The sequence below is a fragment of the Trematomus bernacchii genome, unplaced genomic scaffold, assembly GCF_902827165.1.
Source record: "Trematomus bernacchii unplaced genomic scaffold, fTreBer1.1, whole genome shotgun sequence".
NCBI classification, from domain to species: domain Eukaryota; kingdom Metazoa; phylum Chordata; class Actinopteri; order Perciformes; family Nototheniidae; genus Trematomus; species Trematomus bernacchii.
Genome location: NW_022987724.1, coordinates 430004 through 448550, shown reverse-complemented (window position 1 = coordinate 448550; position 18547 = coordinate 430004). Strand labels below are relative to the sequence as shown.

At 42.8% G+C, this 18547-nt stretch overlaps 1 protein-coding gene across 1 annotated transcript in view; it reads right to left on the bottom strand.

Annotated features, from left to right (window-relative positions):
* Positions 1-18547, bottom strand: part of plekhh1 (pleckstrin homology domain containing, family H (with MyTH4 domain) member 1) — a 43244-nt gene that overhangs the window by 6872 nt on the left and 17825 nt on the right. Inside the window, exons 3-22 of the mRNA XM_034144466.1 lie at positions 17885-17947; positions 16728-16877; positions 16549-16632; positions 15256-15337; positions 14154-14333; positions 12880-13577; positions 12286-12364; positions 10901-10992; positions 10158-10305; positions 9161-9297; positions 8171-8281; positions 7870-7956; positions 7317-7478; positions 5463-5543; positions 3572-3751; positions 3363-3474; positions 2494-2606; positions 1247-1423; positions 1006-1103; positions 714-891 (exon numbers count right to left, since the gene is read on the bottom strand). Of these exons, the coding sequence (XP_034000357.1) occupies positions 714-891; positions 1006-1103; positions 1247-1423; positions 2494-2606; positions 3363-3474; positions 3572-3751; positions 5463-5543; positions 7317-7478; positions 7870-7956; positions 8171-8281; positions 9161-9297; positions 10158-10305; positions 10901-10992; positions 12286-12364; positions 12880-13577; positions 14154-14333; positions 15256-15337; positions 16549-16632; positions 16728-16877; positions 17885-17947 (3012 nt within the window). The remainder of the gene's footprint in view (positions 1-713; positions 892-1005; positions 1104-1246; positions 1424-2493; positions 2607-3362; positions 3475-3571; positions 3752-5462; positions 5544-7316; positions 7479-7869; positions 7957-8170; positions 8282-9160; positions 9298-10157; positions 10306-10900; positions 10993-12285; positions 12365-12879; positions 13578-14153; positions 14334-15255; positions 15338-16548; positions 16633-16727; positions 16878-17884; positions 17948-18547) is intronic.

Genomic DNA, 18547 nt, shown 5'->3' with positions numbered 1-18547 from the left:
CAAGGCACTTATGCGTCAGGACTTTACAACTCTGTAAAAGTTACTTTGACGGGAATGATTTTATTGTCTGATTCCCAGATGACGTTGCATTTCAGCAAAATCTTTCTGTTGCTGGACATAAAAATAAACATCTGCTACATTCAAGCCCTTTTCGAACAAGTTCACATTAAGCTGATTAAGCCAATCACTGCCAAGGAAACATTCTGTATTTTTAGTTTTGGCGTCTGGGGCAAGTTCTCCTGCACTAGCCCATTTCTACCTGAAGGTGAGCTTGTTGCATCTACCACACCCCCTCTGGATTGTTCTCTTCAAACTTTACCGTGCAATTCTCTATAATCGGATCATTTCTCTGAACCCCAAGTTTCTTTTTCATCTTGAGCATCGCTCTAGATAACTGATGCTGTGTCTCTATGGTCAATCCTATATGGTAATTACTCTCACTACCAGAGGGGGGAGACAAATATACCAAACTCCAGCTTTTAATATGGTAGTAACATCAACATGCGTTCACATCTGCAGGTATAACATGACGCTGTTACTTGTAGGTTAAGTTACACAACAATCCTCTCCCTTAAGGATATCTGATGCTCAAAGTGCGTGAGTTGCAGGGATATTAGACGAGGTGATTTGCTTCTGAAGAATAGATCATGTAAATGGTGTCTTTAAGATATAAATAAGACATTTGGTAAGACACATGTGCTTGTGTGCTTTACCTGGTAGGTGTTGTTCATGAAGTGCACTGGGATGCTGAACGGCAGTGAGTGGTGGTAGGGGTTTCTCAGCAGGATGGAGACGATCTCCATTCGGGAAGGTTTGGCCTCTCGCTCTCCGTTCTGCAGTGTCCGCTCCACAGACCTCTGACAGTACACGGCATACTTCCCCACCTCACTCCTGTGTGGGGGAAAAGGTGATAGAGATGTAAACAATCCAATAAAAACTGCCGCACAGCTGATATTTTGTTGTTTTTTTTACTTTGAAGGGTCAGCTACAGGCTTTAGACCTTACTTTGGGTCGGCGTTGCGCTGCAGGTACTGTTTCAGGTACCACAGGAAATGTTGCTGAGGCAGGAACAGAGCCACACACAGAGACAACAGCTGCCAGCACTGCAGGAGGACATGGGGAAAAGAGACAATTTTTAATATACAGGATCTTTTGAAACCTTTTCAGCACTCTGCTTCATATTCTGAGTTAACCTAGTATGGTCATATTAGTTTGATTAAAAGTTCAAATCAACCTGCAGGCTGACCTGTGTGAGGGAGTAGTTGTGAGGTGTCCGGCGGTTGGTCTGCTTGATCAGCTGACAGTAAACTTCATTCTGCAGCTCGGGGTGGGTCAGGCACACTTGCAAAGCATTCTGGGCCAGCGAGGTGTGGTAGTCGACTGAAGGAGACTCAGCCAGGACGTTGATGAAGAGCTGACAGGACTGCAGAGATGGAAATACTTCTTCATATTTTACATCTGACACCAACTTCCAAAGCACTAACTGTTTAGTCCTAATTATTCAAATATATACTGTAGAGTAATTACTTCAACATTCTGTTTTATTTCATTTGATTTTACATTAAAATAGTTGACTTATTATCACAAATTTCTGCATTTAACTTGCATTATCGTGTCACTTTATATATGACAATAAAACCTTAGAATCTCCTTTGAATCTAACCAGCAGGGGGAGGCAAATACACACCAGAGACTAAGAGTTTGCATCTTAAAATAACCCTAACCCTAAAACTCCAGGTGATGACAAACCAACAAGAACACATGATATGAGGTCAGTATGAGCCCTAATGTGTATGTCATTATTATTTGTCTTTATCCAGTGGGACAGTTGAAGACAAAAGAACCAACTCGTCAGATTCATTAATACTTCAAAGTCCCTAGACTTGAAAAGTGTGTCACTCCCATTCACTGTGTCTCTTTGTGTGTGGTGGGTCTGTTTTTAAGGCTGGCTTGTCAAAGAGAGAGCCGATCCATTCAACTTTCCATCCCATAGTGGAGCGTCTGCAGTGGAACAGGGGGGGGGCTCCTGGGTGGGCGCACTGAGGGCCACAGAGTTGAAAAAAGAGGAAAAGATCTTATTTCTCCTCCCCCGTCCTGTAGCTTCCATTTCCATATCTGCCACTCTGAGGACCCTGACCCCCCATGTCTCCTCTTTAAAAGGGCCGCCTTTCACACTGCCTGTAAACCGGAGGACCGGTTAGCCTCAATCAGAGCAGATAATCAAGACCATTATCTCTCTTCCAAACTTTTAATGAGCTGGGGTCCTCGTCCTCAAGCCTTTGATCTGCTTTAGAGGCGGGAGGGAGGAGAGGAAGAGGGTCATCGAGCGCATCCAGGAGAAGAGGGGGTAATGGGAGGGAGGCTGGATGATGCCTTGCACAGACTCTCGCAGAAGAGGAGAGAGGGATTCGGAGAAAGGGATGAAAGGAAATGGAATAGCAAGAGAGAGACAGAAGGAGGGGGGGGGGGGGGGGGAGAGGTGGAGAGACGGACCTTGAATAGCTTGAGAGCTTCAGTCTGCAGAGCTTCAGAGGGCAGAGTGCTGAGAGGCGAGTGCAGACCCTCCTTACAGAAGCTCAAGGCCTCGCTCTTCCACAAGGAGGATTCTGGGAAAAGAAGGAGAAGCACACACACACACATTGAAAACACACACACACACACACACACACACACACACACACACAGGCACAGACAAACACAAAGATTGAGTTTCAAAGCCGTAATGACTCTGGACAGCTGAAAATCTAAAATTCACACACAGCGCTGCCGTCGTAAACACAGTCTGCAGCGTGGATTAAGACCGTCACACGGAGCGGGTCAAAATAACACGGAGCATGCTACTGACTGCATTTGTCTCCACTTATAGAGAGAGCGTAAAGCCTTTCAGTCTACTACACATCTACTGTGTGTGAGGGTTATACATATCTCCAATGCCGACTCTATGATATGCAGTGTTAAAATGTGATCCAATATTTTTATGAACTCTGTACCAACAGTTATAAATGACTTTTAATGTCACTTTTAGTTCAGCGTCAAAGCTACAACTGAGGACGCTGAGGTCGTGCTATAATGTATTTTTTGTGTGAAGTTGTAGCTTTTAAAGATGGAGAATTCAAACACACAACTGGTGGTTATTTCACAGGATGATTTAAGATGTTTCAAACCTGATTTACTTATAGTTTATTGCTTAAAGGCAAACTAAATAAGTACGGCTAGGTTTTAATATTGGTGCATATTAATCACTTTACTTGATGGCGTGTAAATATGGTTTGACCAGTTAATTAGTTACTAGCTACTTAGTAATAGAGCAAAGTAGCTTCTCATTGCTTATACATTAATATACATGACATATGATTTCTCACCTGGGTCTCCCTCTGCATCGAGGAGTTTACCGATCAGCTGCTCGTACTCTGTTCCCACTTTAAAGTTTGCACAGCTGCCGGCAGCCACTGTCAGGTGATACAGCCATGTGTCCTGAGTGGAGAAAAAACACAAGACGTCATTAATCAACCCCATGCCTGAGGATGCATCACATCTCACCTATATATTCATGACATTAATGCAACATTACCTTCTCCTGCTTGGTGCCGATGAGCAGGTATGTAGGACTCTGGTCTCGGGGTTGGACCACCAAGGTGCAGTGTGAGGAGAGGAATCCTCGATTGCCGGATTCATAGTCCTCATCCGAGTCACAGGAGCGATCCACTTCCTGTACGGAGGCGGAGCGTATCTGCAGCTGACCCAGAGGCAACTGAGAGGAACAACTTAAATTAGTAAACAGGGAATTAAAGTAGTGGGAACTAGTGTTAATTTCGTCAGCTATTTTTTAATTTAGTTTTAGTCATAGTCCTGTGTTAAATTTCCTTTTTCGTTTTAGTCATATTTAGTCACCTTCATCCTGTTTTTATTTAGTCAAGTTTTAGTCGACTAAAAGTCTGAGCATTTTAGTCTTATTTTAGTCGACTAAAACAGTAACTATTTTAGTCAAGATTTAGTCGACTAAAAGTCTGAGCATTTTAGTCTTATTTTAGTCGAAGAAAACTAATTATTTTAGTCTACTTTTTGTCAATGAAAACTGTTGAGTCTTTTTTAGTCATCAGATTATATTGAACATTTCAGTCAAACTAGTCTAGCCAAAACCAATAATTTGTCATTTTAGTCAAACTTATTTCACAATAAGATTATATCTTGTCCTTATTTGATGATGAAAAACACAGGTTGAATGATTAAGAATGCAGCTTTGCAGAGAGTATCTGGTCAGGTTTGTGGTGTTTTTACCAGCTGTGTTATGGCTACATTGCTTCCCTTCTGATAAAACAATGCATTCGCTTTTTTTCTCCGCCTCATTGTAGCGAAAATGGGCCCAAATATCACATTGTTTCTTTCTCCCAAGCAATGATGGCTTTATACTTTTTCGTTGTCAGTCATTTTGACAGACAAGATCGTAACATTTCCGTCATAATCCATTATTACCCGTCGAGTGCACAATGTATCACTCACTCGCGCTGACGGGGGGGGTATTCGGTTAACGCGAGTGCGACCACTGCTCCCAAGCCCTGTTGTTGCCATTTTATTTTCTGTTAAATAAGGTTAGTTAGACCATGAGTTAGACCCGAGTCTTCCTGACAGTTCACAGTGTGCCGCTGTCCGGTGTATTTCAAATGTACCGCCGCGCGCGGCACAGACACACAGCTGCTGCACCCAGCCGCAGCACCGGAACTGCTGGGAGAAAAACTGACTTTCAGAGATGTAACGTTATCTTTGATAATATTTCGTCTCCTCATTTTTCGTCAACGAAAGTAAAGAGAGATTTTGGCATAGTTTTTATTTAGTAAACTACATTTTCGTCTCGTCACTTTTCGTCAACGATATTGCATGATGATTTCGTTACAGTTATTGTTTATTGCCGTCGGTGCCGTCTCGTCATCGTCTCGTTTTCGTCATGGAAAAAAAGGTCGTTGACGAACATATTTCGTCATAGTTTTAGTCAACGAAATTAACACTAGTGGGAACTAAGATAAAACAAACAAACGTGTTGAAGAAAAGGAACAAACTCAATCACAATCAGAAATTCTGTTATCCAACAATCTTTACATTGTTTCAGCAAAGATTTAGGCCAGATATATAAATACAGAGGTAAGCAAACATTCACATCAAAATTGGTTCACATTCATTATATTAGCAATGAGTAGCAGTGATAATAGAAGTACCGTGTTAGCAGCCAGTAATCACATTTTTACATAAATTGTAAAAAGGTTTGTAAAAATAGTTACACTGACATAATAACACCTTCTTTTTCTTGTATAAGCAAAAGCTGTAACCACCAGTCCTCTATTGCAGATCAAGAAAACCACTAACAAGTATTTATTTACAAAATCTTTTCTGAGGAAGGTTTTAAAATAGTAAAAGAAAAGACAAAATGAAAAGCAAGCGTGGCATGTTATGAGAAAGGAGTTATATACCTTGTCTTCCTGATTACGATAGTAGTAGAAGGATTTTCCAACCAAAGAACACCACACCAGCTTAGAGTGTCCGTGTTTGACCTGAGACAAGAAATCAGACAATGGTATGAGAAAAGTATCACAAAAAAAGCCCCAACTCTACCTGACCCGATTTTCCAAACAGAAGCAAAAACATGACTTGTGCTTTTATTCTTTTATATCCTTTGAAACTCAGACAAAAGACATTTAAAAAAGCTAGACAGATGTTAGTCCACATCTGATCCGCAGATGTCCCAGGAGCCTTCAGTAAAGTATGTGAGACAGCTAACTTCATATCCACACTCGCACACCTTCCCTGTAGTGTGTTATATAGGTTTCTTGTGCATGTAAATGGTCTGCAAAGGCTACAATCCCTGTGTTCCCTCCAGAGAGAGTTGTATCTTTGACCTAAGACTTTCATCGTCATAACTACACTGTAGCTATGTACGTATGACTAATAAAAGCCTTGAACCTTGAACCTTGAAAACCTCCATTGGACACCTTTGTTTACCTCCATAACATAGTGACGTCACTATGTTATGGAGGTTAACCTATTGGCTAGCACTCCAAAACATTGTACGTGTTGGGCTAAGGGGCGGGACATCTCTAAGCGGTTGACCAATCAAAGCAGACTGGGCTCTGGTTTCAGACAGAGGGTGAAAAGATGTGCTGCAGCACAGGTAGTATGAGACAAATAAAGAGCTTTTTGAACATTAAAGCATGGAGACATGTCACAGTAGAGGCCAACAAACTAATATGATTTTGAAAATGAGCATAATTGAGGCCCTTTGACCAGGAATGCAGCTTCTGGTGATCATGGAACATCACTTTCAGCAACAGTCCTCTTTCAGAGAGTTTAAGAAATGTGAATGTCGTCACTTGTGGATGCCGTGGACCCAGAGCCAGCTGTGACCTCAGAGGGTCAGCGGGTTAGCAGCGCTGAGAGTCCTGTCTGGACGGAGATCACGTCATGAGCAGCAGATCAAAGACCACTCTCAGGAAGGGGTTTGGGGTTTGGTGAAAGGACATGTGCTGTCAGTCATCCGTCAGAGACCCATCACTCACACCCGTCAGATGTTTAAGTGTCTTAAGTTAACCAACAGACGGGAGGATAAGGGAAGGCAGGGAGCAGAGGAGGGAGGAAGGGAAGGAGGTCTCAAGCATTCCAGCAGCTCAGGCCTAACAACCGTGTCCCAACGTGAAGGAGGTTTTCAAGAATCTGCTTCAAGTGCTCCGTCAAACCCTCCCCACCCCGACGACAGACACTTCTATATCTGTCTGAAAGAGACGTTAGGGCTGAAAATGAGGCATCCTCTTCAGGGAGAAAGCCGGCTAATCTATACCTCGTGAAACTATGCAATGGAAGTGAATATCAGTAAGGATTACCTAGAGTAACAGACCAGCTAAAAACCAAGTAAAGTGAAATACATTATTTCAGTAAAAACTGTGAAACAAGTGACGTTTTAAGGAAACATTATTGTAGCAACTCTGAATTTAAGTGTCTTCAAATGCTATAAAAACTTGAGCTATAACAATCAGTTTTTCAATTAGCAGAATTCTCAAAGGAATATTTTCATTATATATTTGTTTTTAATTTAGGACTTTTTTGTCCTAACTTTCATACAAATATTTTATATTACATGAAAATAGACTACTCCCAAAATGACACTGTTTGCTCCTTTTTCCAGTCTTAATGCTAAGCTAAGCTCATTGTCTACCAGCAGTAGTTACATATTGAGCTTTTAGACAGTCGATGTATTTATCTTATCATCTCATGCTTGGAGAAAAGCACTTACTGTATGCAATACCAAAGTTTCAGGGTCTCTAATAACTGACCTTTGTGAGCCAGCCCCTCACAGTGGGCCTGGCGGTGGTGGTCTCCACGGTAACGGGGCTGCTGGCCTGGACTCTGAGGATGTTCTGCAGGACCCGGATCCACTCCTCCAGGATGTTGGGAGAGTCGGCGGTCAGATAGAAGGTCTTCTTCTCTGTGATCAGCTGAGTGGACGAAAAAAGGGAGAAATATGGGAAAAATGCTTCAGCCGAGACTGAGATAGTATCATCGTGTCAGAGGAGATGAGAATCAGCATCCAGGGAAACATTCCAGACCAACGCTATACCTGATGTCATTTTAAGCTGCTCCTCTGGTATGCAGCAGTAAAGCTCCACTGTGATGCAGCGCTATAATAAGAGTGCTGGGGTGTGTAAAGCTGTGTGTGTCCACTTACAACTCATGCTGACATCTTATATATCGTAAATCTATAAAAACTACTATTGTAATTCTTTACATAACCTGTAGCAGGGTGAAGCGTAATTCATACCCACCCTACACAACTTCAAGAACTGTTTGGATAGTCTTCTCATGATTTAAGGTTTGTTTTCCACTTACTTGAAATGTCTGAGCTCCTTCTCCCCGGACTATACTGCAGGCCGAGTTCAGCTCGATCTGACCCTGAGGTTTCCTGATCACGTCACTCTAAAAACACACAAAAATACACAAGAAACTTAACTTCTGTCCAAGATGATTTGTATAAATCCAATCACAAAGTTTGTAATATCAGTGATGTACATGGGTATGTCAGCTGCAGCCAACGTACACGCAAACACACAACATTCTGAAATATTCATGCAATGATTTTCTGTGCAGACAGGAAATCCCTAGAAGGAAGCAGCAGCCGGCTCACACTCACAGGAGATTTGTAGTAGAGAATCTCTCCGTTCCTCAGGATGAACCAGCGGCGTTTCCAGGCCTTCACCTGACTGCCCATCTTCAGCAGGTACCCCGACTTCTCCAGCATCTCCTGCACACACACAGCTCAGAGGTCATTCAAACACACCTGACTGCTCAGAGGTCATTCAAACACACCTGACTGCTCAGAGGTTATTCAAACACACCTGACTGCTCAGAGGTCATTCAAACACACCTGACTGCTCAGAGGTCATTCAAACACACCTGACTGCTCAGAGGTCATTCAAACACACCTGACTGCTCAGAGGTTATTCAAACACACCTGACTGCTCAGAGGTTATTCAAACACACCTGACTGCTCAGAGGTCATTCAAACACATCCGACTGCTCAGAGGTTATTCAAACACACCTGACTGCTCAGAGGTTATTCAAACACACCCGACTGCTCAGAGGTCATTCAAACACATCCGACTGCTCAGAGGTCATTCAAACACACCTGACTGATCACACTGGATCTGCCTAACTCAAATGGTTTGCTGGTCATTATTTATATAGATTCAAAGGCTTTATTTGTCACATGCAAAAAATAGCTACAGCAAAAGTTTTGAAACGAAAATCTTGTGTTTTAGGCTACTCCAACAATGCAACGTACGATATTGTTTACAGAAGAAAAAAGACATAAAATAGTGCAATAGACAAATTGTTGACATAAGTTTTATATAGGTGCAATTATGCAGTGCAATAAGTGAAAGATGAATAAAGTGTGTATAGGCTTCCACAGATAAAACATTTTTATGGATTTTTTGTCAAAGCACTTAAGATATTCATTGCTATCGGGATGTTAAGAGCATTCCATGGAATATAACAACAAGTGTATCTCGAGCCGGTTTCTCAAACTTACCTACCCCACCTTTAAGTGAAACTGTGGAAATGACAGCTGAAGGCCCTTTATTTTATTAATAATAATAATAATAATAAGGAGTCCACTCACAGACCCGGTGCTCTCGCAGGAGTAGGAGGAGGTCCGCTGGACTTTGTGTTCTGGTTCAGAGTAGTCGCTGTCCAGGGAGTATGCATCTGGAGGAATGGCATAATCGCTCTCTGAGCTGATGGAGGACATGGACACACCTAAGAAAACAGGAGACATTGCATATGTAAAGGTACAGAAAGTTAAAAAAGCAAACAAGGGATAAAAACACAGAAAATAAATTATACATTTCTTGATTCAGAGCCAGCGGGGAGCCGGAGGTTTGAGACAGAAGTTTCCCAAATGGAAAATCCAGACTGTGAAGTCACTTATCATCAGAGATATCATCAGTAGGTGATGCTCAATGCATTCCTGCAGTTACTCTGCATTGAGTTGAAGTGGTGAATGTCTGCAGATACTGAGTGCTCTAGTCTGCTTTCCCTTCTTCTAATTCAGGTAGTGATTTCAAATGTATCTTGGTACTTTCTGTCCTTCCAATGCAGATTCTTCCAACTGCATAGCATTCTGGTGAGCGGACACAATTCTGCCTATTCTGTGTTGGTTATCTCTCTGTTTGAATAGGAAAGAATGGGGCAGAATGGTGCTCTGTCTGTCACAGATGGCTACATTTCATGTAGCTTCTATCCAAAGACTTCTACAGTGATCATACAGTAAGATATACAGTATCTTGCCCAAAGACACTTAAATGTCTAAAAAGGTCGGGATAGAACCACCGACCCTCCGATTGGTGGAAAACCACCCCCTGAGCTACAGCCTCAGTTAAGTTTTTTTTTCTTCTTTAAGGGCTTTTTAATAACAGGAAAATGTGTTCATTTACTGTACAAGCATGCATCTTTGCAGCATGAACTGTAATTATTCAGTTTATACACAAACTGAATAATTAACTCCTTTAGCTAATAAAACACTTAAATTATTTATCTCACACATGCTTTGTCCCTAATCATTTTAAAGCTGGGTGGTTTTCCCTCTCTTAATTTGTCTGCCCTGTGCTCCTCCTCACCTCTCTTGGCGGCTCTGGGGCTCCCGGGGACGCTGCCCTTCTTGTCGGGGATCAGGATGGAGGTGCGTAAACTGGCCAGAGAGCTGCTGTCGTCCTCAGACCCGGAGTCATCGTCAGGCAGAGGAACGCTGCTGATCTGAGTGGCTTTCTGAAACAAACATCGGAAAGAGTAGTGTTAAAGGTCACCTATTCTGCAAAAACCACTTCTTCATGTCTCTTCTACATCAACATGTGTCCCCTCTGTGAAAAGAGACTCTGAAAGTTTCAGGAAAAAAGATTCTCTCTCTTTTTGTCCTGATCCATTTATATAAAAACCTGTCTGAAAATGAGCTGATCAGATTTTGGCCACTTTATGATGTCATAACGATTTTTTGGCTTGTGTAACCATTAGCCAATCACCAACCAAGGTAACCCCCCTCCACCTTATCACCTGAATCTCCTCCTAGAGCACCATTGTGTTCTTTTTAACCAAATATCTCTCAGAGGGGCGTGGGGAGGGGCTCCTTATTTTCATCTAAAGTAACAGACAGAGAATCAGCACTTTGGAAACAGGGCTGAAACAGAGGGGATTATGGGATGCTGCAATGATCAGTTTGGTATTTGGAGCCAACCACTTCAGAGACATGTTTTGTATATATCGGAGACCTATAATGTATTGATGAAAAACAGTATAATAGGGGACCTTTAAAGTAAAACCCAACCTAAAACAATAATATCATGATAACAAAGAATATTTCACTCACCCCTTTCAGTGTGGTGTAGACCGGTACATTGATATTCTTGTAGATCAACTGGGTGAACGGACCTGCCGCTGGATATTGGGGTAAGGTGGACCCTGCAACATACACATTTTTTATTCAGAATGTATATGTTTTACTGTTATTTCCTTATGAAATGTAAACAAAACATAGCAAGGCATTTATTTACATTATTTAGAATGTGTAAATATAACAGTGGTCACAAATGAAAATGAAAGAAGAAAAAAGGCCATTGTAATTGTTATGTCTGAATAGCTGCTAAGGAGGGAAAGAAAGTAGATCATATGTATCTATTTGAAGTTACATCCACCTAGGAGGTAATGGTTTTGGTTTCCCAAGCAGGATAACGGAAGAACTACCGGCCTAATTGTCATGAAAGTGGGTGAAATGATGTAACATGGGCCAAGTAAGAACCCATTAGATTTTATGGTGGATTGAAATCAGGAGGCGGATATAATAATTATATTTCTTTTTCAATGATATTGAAAGATAGGGCATTTGGCCTTTGAGAAGGTCTTGGCTCTCAGAGTGCTCTTTAAAAATGTACACACATTTGCAGCAGGGTTACTGAAAGATAAGTAGTCTTGAGCATATTCTTTTTTTAGATCTGGCCCTTTGTATTCAATTTGAGATCTGAACGCTCCAACAGATGCACCTTCAGGCACAAACATGAGAGGAGGCTGAATGAACCACTTGGCAGTCAGAGAGCTGTCAGACCTCGCTGTCTGCATCCTGACAAAATGGAAGACGTCGGGACAGAACGCACCGCAGTAATTACACCCAGACCACCTCCTTTCATCGCGGCTGATTAAAAAGCTGCTTCTCCCTCAGCTCCTCTTTACCCCCCCCCCCACACTCTTACACTCGTCCTCGGCTCTTTAAAGAAAAGAAAGAGAGCCTCCTGAAGAGAGAGCGGCCCACCTGTGCAGGTGTGTGTAGCCTCGGGCCGGAGGAAGTGACATCAAAGGCGGCTCTGACAGATCCAAACTAACCACACAGCTGAATGACATGTCACTTCAGAGTAATGACTCTTCTCTACACCACCCAGGCTCATGCAGAGTTATACACTGATTTATACTGTCTTCATCTATTTTAGCTTGTTTGAATTACTTTATTCTTAGATCCTTAATGGCTTTTTTAATTGTCCGTTAGATGTCCTAAATAATGTTTTTCTTTTGAAACGCTTTTAATATATTAAATTAAGGAATTGTAATTGTCTAGTTGAAATATGGAGTATAAAGAAACTCGCCTTTACACATGATAAACTTATTTTCTTTCTTCCTATTTGCATTAAACTGACAATAAATGGATTTTAAAGGAAAGTGTATGTAAGTGAAGGAGTGGCTAGTTTCAGTCTGCGGGGGACTCACCTCGCCCGGGGCCCCTGGCTCCAGGACTCGCCTCAGATACTCTCATTCCTGACTTTGCCACAGCGTAGATCCGACTCTCCTGCAGAGAGAACAAAGGCAGTTATATTCCCCCCTCACTCCACTCAAACATTCAATATAAACACTTTCAGACGGTACAATATTATGTCGTCATTAAAAGGAATAACATTTCGGGAAATACACTTGTTCACAGTTTTCAGTACGATAGATATTGCTCTCATAGGGGTACGGTACATCTGAAGTTAAACTGCTACCAGCTGGTTAGCACACCTCTACAACTCACTTATTTACATATTATATATTCTTTTGTTAAATCTGTGTGAATAAAATAATTTGTAATGTTACAGAAGGTATTGATGGGAATATTTTTAGTAGTTTCTAAAATTGCAAATGTCTCCCCCTTTTTTCAGTTGTTGTGCTAAGCTAAGCTAACTGACTGCTGGTCGCTTCATATGTACTGTACAGACATGAGAGCGGTATCAACCTTCATCTCTCAAACATCCTAGGCTCCGGGCAGTGACAGCTACAAAAAGATATTGCTCATGCTTGCATGTAAGACTCAAACAAGACTCATACCCATGAAGGGAAGCGGTGTAACGGAGGTGTTGGCGGAGGATCGAGCTGATCCTGTTCGTCTGGGAGACCCACGGAGGAGGAGACCCCCCCCCGGCACAGCTCCTCTAAACCAGACTCCTCCACCACCCCGTCCATGCTGTCGGGGAGCCCATCATCAATGTCCGTCTCCTCCACAACCTGCGAGAAGGGCGAGGTGCCCGAGCTCTTGAGGGTGGAGCAGGTGGAGGAGGGGCTCATGATGTCGATGCTGACGTTGAGCTGATGCAGGCGGTCCAGGCTGGGCTGCGGCTGGCTGTAGTGCTTCTTCACCAGCTGGATGCTGTCCCTGGGGGTGAGGGGGGTCCGGACTTTAGGGAGCGTCATGCTGGCGCCTGATTGGTGAACTGAAGGATTGGGGAAGGGGTTGTTGGTGGAGGGGGAGCGCGACAGGAGGGGGCTTTTGGGGGTTATCCTGAGGGACAACTCCGGGGAGCTCGGGCCGTGGGCCATCTCGTAGGCTGAGGAGGAAGAGGAGGAGGAAGAGGAGGAGTGGAGGCACTGAGAGCGGAACTTGCTGTTGAGCTCATCGGAGGAGTTGTCTCTATCAGAGCCTCCTGCCGGACCCTCGGGGACCACCAGCTGCTCGGGACCACTGTTAGACACCGTGTCATGGGCCCTCAGGTCCCCGAGACAAACCGCTTTACTGCTCTGCTTCACGTCTGAGGAGACACAATCATAAGATTTGAGAAAAAGATAACACGGATGAAACAATGTTCAAGGAAAATACGTGTTAATTCTTATGAGTAGCAGGGTGTGGAAATGTATCGTGTCACATATACATCACTATATAAGTAAATATGGATCAAAAAATTGTTGATAAATAATAAATCCGAGCAGAATACCCACACAAAGGATCAACTTGTTGATTATAAGAGATGCGTTTAAGAAAGTTATTAGTGAGGCACCAGATGATGATAATTATAAAGATTAATGTTTCAACAATAAGTTATATTTGAAAGGTCATTTATAAGGAATGCACCAGGATTCATGAACATTTTCTATGGTTTGAGATAACATGTGTTAAAATGCTTATAATTTTTTATAAACACTAAAACTATTTGCTGAGAAGTTATTTACTTTACTCTGTAGAATAAGCAAAACACTTGGGAAATCTTCAACTGGATTTTGGTAAGGCTTTCATTATTGTAGGTTCTGCTCCAGTCATGTGATCGACCACATGCCTCAAAAGCTTCCTGCTTCCCTTCCCCAGATGATATAAAGTAAGTGCAGCACACCTGTGGGCGAGGTCTTGATGTGAGAGGCTCCTCGGGGGCCGGCCTGCCTCCAGCAGTCCTCCGGTGCAGGTGGGGTCTCGGGGCAGCTGGGGGGAAACAGCGGGCTGCTGGGCACCAGGTGGGTATCCATTACAGGAGAGGTGGCAGGAGATCCAGAGGAGGCATGTTTCTCTAAGAGAGCTGCAGGAGAAACACAACACCTGTCACTCAGTCTCTCTCCACTGGAGCTCTGGGAAAATATCGTAACAGAAACATTCAATCTGTCTACATGACCTTTTACTGTACAACTGCTAAAAGAATAATGACAATATCTGCTATATTTGAGCAGGAAATAAGAGTGCATTGCCCAAATAAACAGTGTACTAATGAATGTAAATCAAATTAATACATTTACTTTATGAATTGTAATCTAATACTTAAAGGTGGGGTAGGTCATTTTGGAGAAACCAGCTCGAGTGCGCTAGAATTTGAAAATACACAGCCGGAAAAAATCTGCCACTTCTTTACAGAGCCCCTCCTCCAACACACACGAACGCGCACATGACCAATGAGGGCACGAGATAAGTTTGTGCACAGATGGAAGGCTGACAGGCAGGTAGGCCATCCAGTTATTTTAGCCGGGCCGGCTCAGATGATTGGTCGTGCTTTTTACAGTACTACGGCTTCCACAGATGACATTTTTTTATGGATTTTTAGTCAAAGCACTTAAGATATTCATTGCTATCGGGATGTTAAGAGCATTCCATGGAATATAACAACAAGTGTATCTCGAGCCGGTTTCTCAAACTTACCTACCCCACCTTTAACTACTGGCTACATTTACAGCAGACATTATATTAAAACAAATTGTAATTGTATTTACTTTGTTTAATTTACTATTAGTGTTGGAGTCTCATAAAGACCGTGGATGGGAAAAGCTTAGAAAAAACATTTATTTTTTTGGATGCAGCACTCTGTGAAAATCATACAAAAGAAAGAGTAGAGCATTTGTTTTGCTTTTTAAGTAGTACCCTGTATAGTATAATCAGACTTGAAAGACATCAAATAAAAGCCTAAAAGCTTTTCACTCTTTCCAAATGAAGTTTCTTCTGCCGGTATTTACCTTGTAGTTTGTCCTGCAGCAGCATTATCTGTTCTGTCTGCTTCAGGTTGGCCATTTTAAGCTTCTGGTTCTCTTGCTCCATCTGCAACGAAGCACACGTAATAACCTTAAACAACACTTTTTACACAACGTTTATAGTTGAAACAATAACATTTGTTCCTATCTTTTAAATTAATATTGTAATTTGAGTTTTTATGCAAGTGTTATGACCATACATGCCAACCTTGAGACCTCAGAAATCGGGAGCATTTCAAAACCACCGCGGAAGGGGGGGGAGGGGTGCTAGTGGATCGCCGGAGCTGTTAGAACTGTTAGCGCCGGAGACTCGCAGCGGGGAAACTGACTTTTAAAGATGAAAAGAATCTACAAATGCTTATTGTAGTTGTAAGTGCACTGCCTTGATGGAACATATGTGTGGGTTGGAGGAGTGTATACGACAGCAGAGGGTCGAGTTGTCCATTTTTGTTTCTGTGACTATCTTCCTCACCATTCTGAACACCCTCTCACTTTCAGTTGCGCGCGCTACTAAAGAGACGCGCTACCATGGAAACCAAACAATGGTGTAGCTTTATTAAAGTCCGAGTGGAAACAGTCGTGAGTAAATCGGATTTTTGTCAGAAATCGGGAGAAATGCGGGAGAAATATGACCCCGGGAGGAAACCGGGAGAGGGCAATGAAATCGGGAGTCCATCCATCCATCTTCTCTCGCTTATCCATGGTCGGGTCGCGGGGGTAGCAGTTCCAGCCCCACACGTTCCTTTCCCTGGCCACATCAACCAGCTCTGACTGGGGGATCCCAAGGCGCTCCCAGGCCAGCGAAGAGATATAATTCCTCCACCTGGTCCTAGGTCTACCCCTCGGTCTCTTCCCAGCTGGACGTGCCTGGAACACCTCCCTAGTGAGGCGCCCAGGTGGCATCCTTACTAGGTGCCTGAACCACCTCAACTGGCTCCTTTAGACGCGAAGAAGGAGCGGTTCAACTCCGAGTCCCTCCCGGATGACTGAACTTCTCACCTTATCCCTAAGGGAGACGCCAGCCACCCTGCGGAGAAAACCCATCTCGGCCGCTTGTATCCACGATCTCGTTCTTTCGGTCATGAAATCGGGAGTCTCCCGCGAAAATCGGGAGGGTTGGCAAGTATGGTTATGACAAGTATCATTTCTCATTTCTGACTGTTTATAACCAGCTATATTTAAACATTTCTAACACTAAGCTTGTCTTGTTTCCACAGATGTCGTCTCGCAGCTGGGTGAGGGCTTCCCTGAGTCGGTTCTCTACATGTGTGAGCTTACCTCTTTAAGCTTAAAGGTGACCCAGTCTTTAATCTTGGCCGCCTTCTCCTCGATAACTTTGGCCTCCTGGGCTCTGACTAAGATCTGCAGACAGAGAAAACAGGGTTTTTGGATTATTTAACCTACATCGTATGAACATAAATGGACATGTCTTTCTTTATCTGATGCTCCGTCCATACCTGTTTTTCCAGCTGCACCTCTAATCTCTTTATCACAGCATCTTTTTCTTGAACCTGATTGGTCAGCTCTTGATACTTTCTGTACAACGAGCTCTCTGATTCGCTGGTTTGTATGTTTGCAGACTTCAGCTTTTCTTCCATGACATGGATCTGAAAAAGCATAATTAGGAGTTAATTCACGAGCACGGTGCACGGCCAAAAGCTCAAATTAGCACGCTCCGTTAAGTTTTGATAGGCACCAGACAAAGTTGGGAAGAAAACACAGAGAACACTTTTTGCTAACTCAACACAAGAAAAGGCTTTCTAAGCCCTCAGGTATGTGTTGTTTTCAAAGAAAGGGCACCATTAAATGACCACCTTCAGAAAACACCTGGAACGGCCAGTAATGGCAGCAAATGGGAGAATAAACACAACAGCAACAGAGACAGAGTGTGTGTGATATCTACTGTAAGCTATTTATTATCCTTTGTTTAGTCTTAGTTTGACTTCTACTCTATTCTAGATGAACACAAACGCGAAATCTGACTTTCTGACTTCTGGATCCCAATTTTAGGATTTCTTCTGATACCACTCAGATTTACATGAAAATGTATTTTTGATCTTGAAAACTTTTTAAGTTCAAAGTCCACTTAGTAGCTTTTTCTAGAGATTTCAGCCATCTTATTATTACGTTTTTTACTTTTTTAAAAGACAGTTCCAGTTTTTGTACAACTTGGCTGTTATTTTTGCAGTTTTGGGTTATGGTTTCCATCAGCCATGATATCAATGTTACCAAAATATTGAATAAAATCTAAGAACTTAGAAAAAGTGTAACAACAGAGTCCAACATGGTAGAAAACACAAGCCGTTTATACAGGTTGTAAACAAACAGTTTATAGGTAGATTAGCACAACGACAAGTAGTGGTCAATTTTACATTAGATTTATTTTCCAAATGCTCTTGTCCAAAGTAGGCTGCAAACAGAGCACTCAAACTCAAAAGGATGGGTGTTATTGATTAACATTTTAATTAAAAAGGTTAACAACTAAGAAGCAAGTTAAGCTAATTTTGGAAGTCTGTTAGAAACCTGTGTGACCATGTGACCACTCGTGTTTCTCACCCTGTTGGACTTCTCTTTGGTGATATTGTGGAAGTATCCTTTAATATTTTACAAGCACCTGTTTCTCAGCACTCTCAGCTCGCTGGTCAGACTCGATCACCCTCTGCTCCAGCTCCTGCATCTGGGAGAGAGACAGAAGAGTAACATTTCATTTAAAGAAAGACAAAACACCTACTGTGCAGCCAAGAGCGACAGGTTCAATGACCCGGCTTACAAGAATTGACTTGATTACACACACAGCACCACACACACCAGAACAACACACAAACAACACAGACAGACAGACAGACGACAGACAACAGACAGACAGGACAGACAGACAGACGACAGACAGACAGACAGACAGACAGACAGACAGAACAGACAGACAGACCAGACACAGACAGACAGACAGACAGACAGACAGACAGACAGGACAGACAGACAGAACAGACGACAGACATTACAGACAGAACAGACAGACAGACAGACAGACAGAACAGACAGCACAACGACAGACAGACAACAGACAGCAGACCAGACAGACAGACCAGACAGACCAGACAGACAGACAGACAGACAGACAGACAGACAGACAGACAGACAGACCAGACAGACAGACAGACAGACAGACAGACAGACAGCGACAGACAGACGACAGACAGACACGACAGACAGACGACGACAGACAGACATACAGACAGACAGACAGACAGACAGACAGACAGACAGACAGACAGAC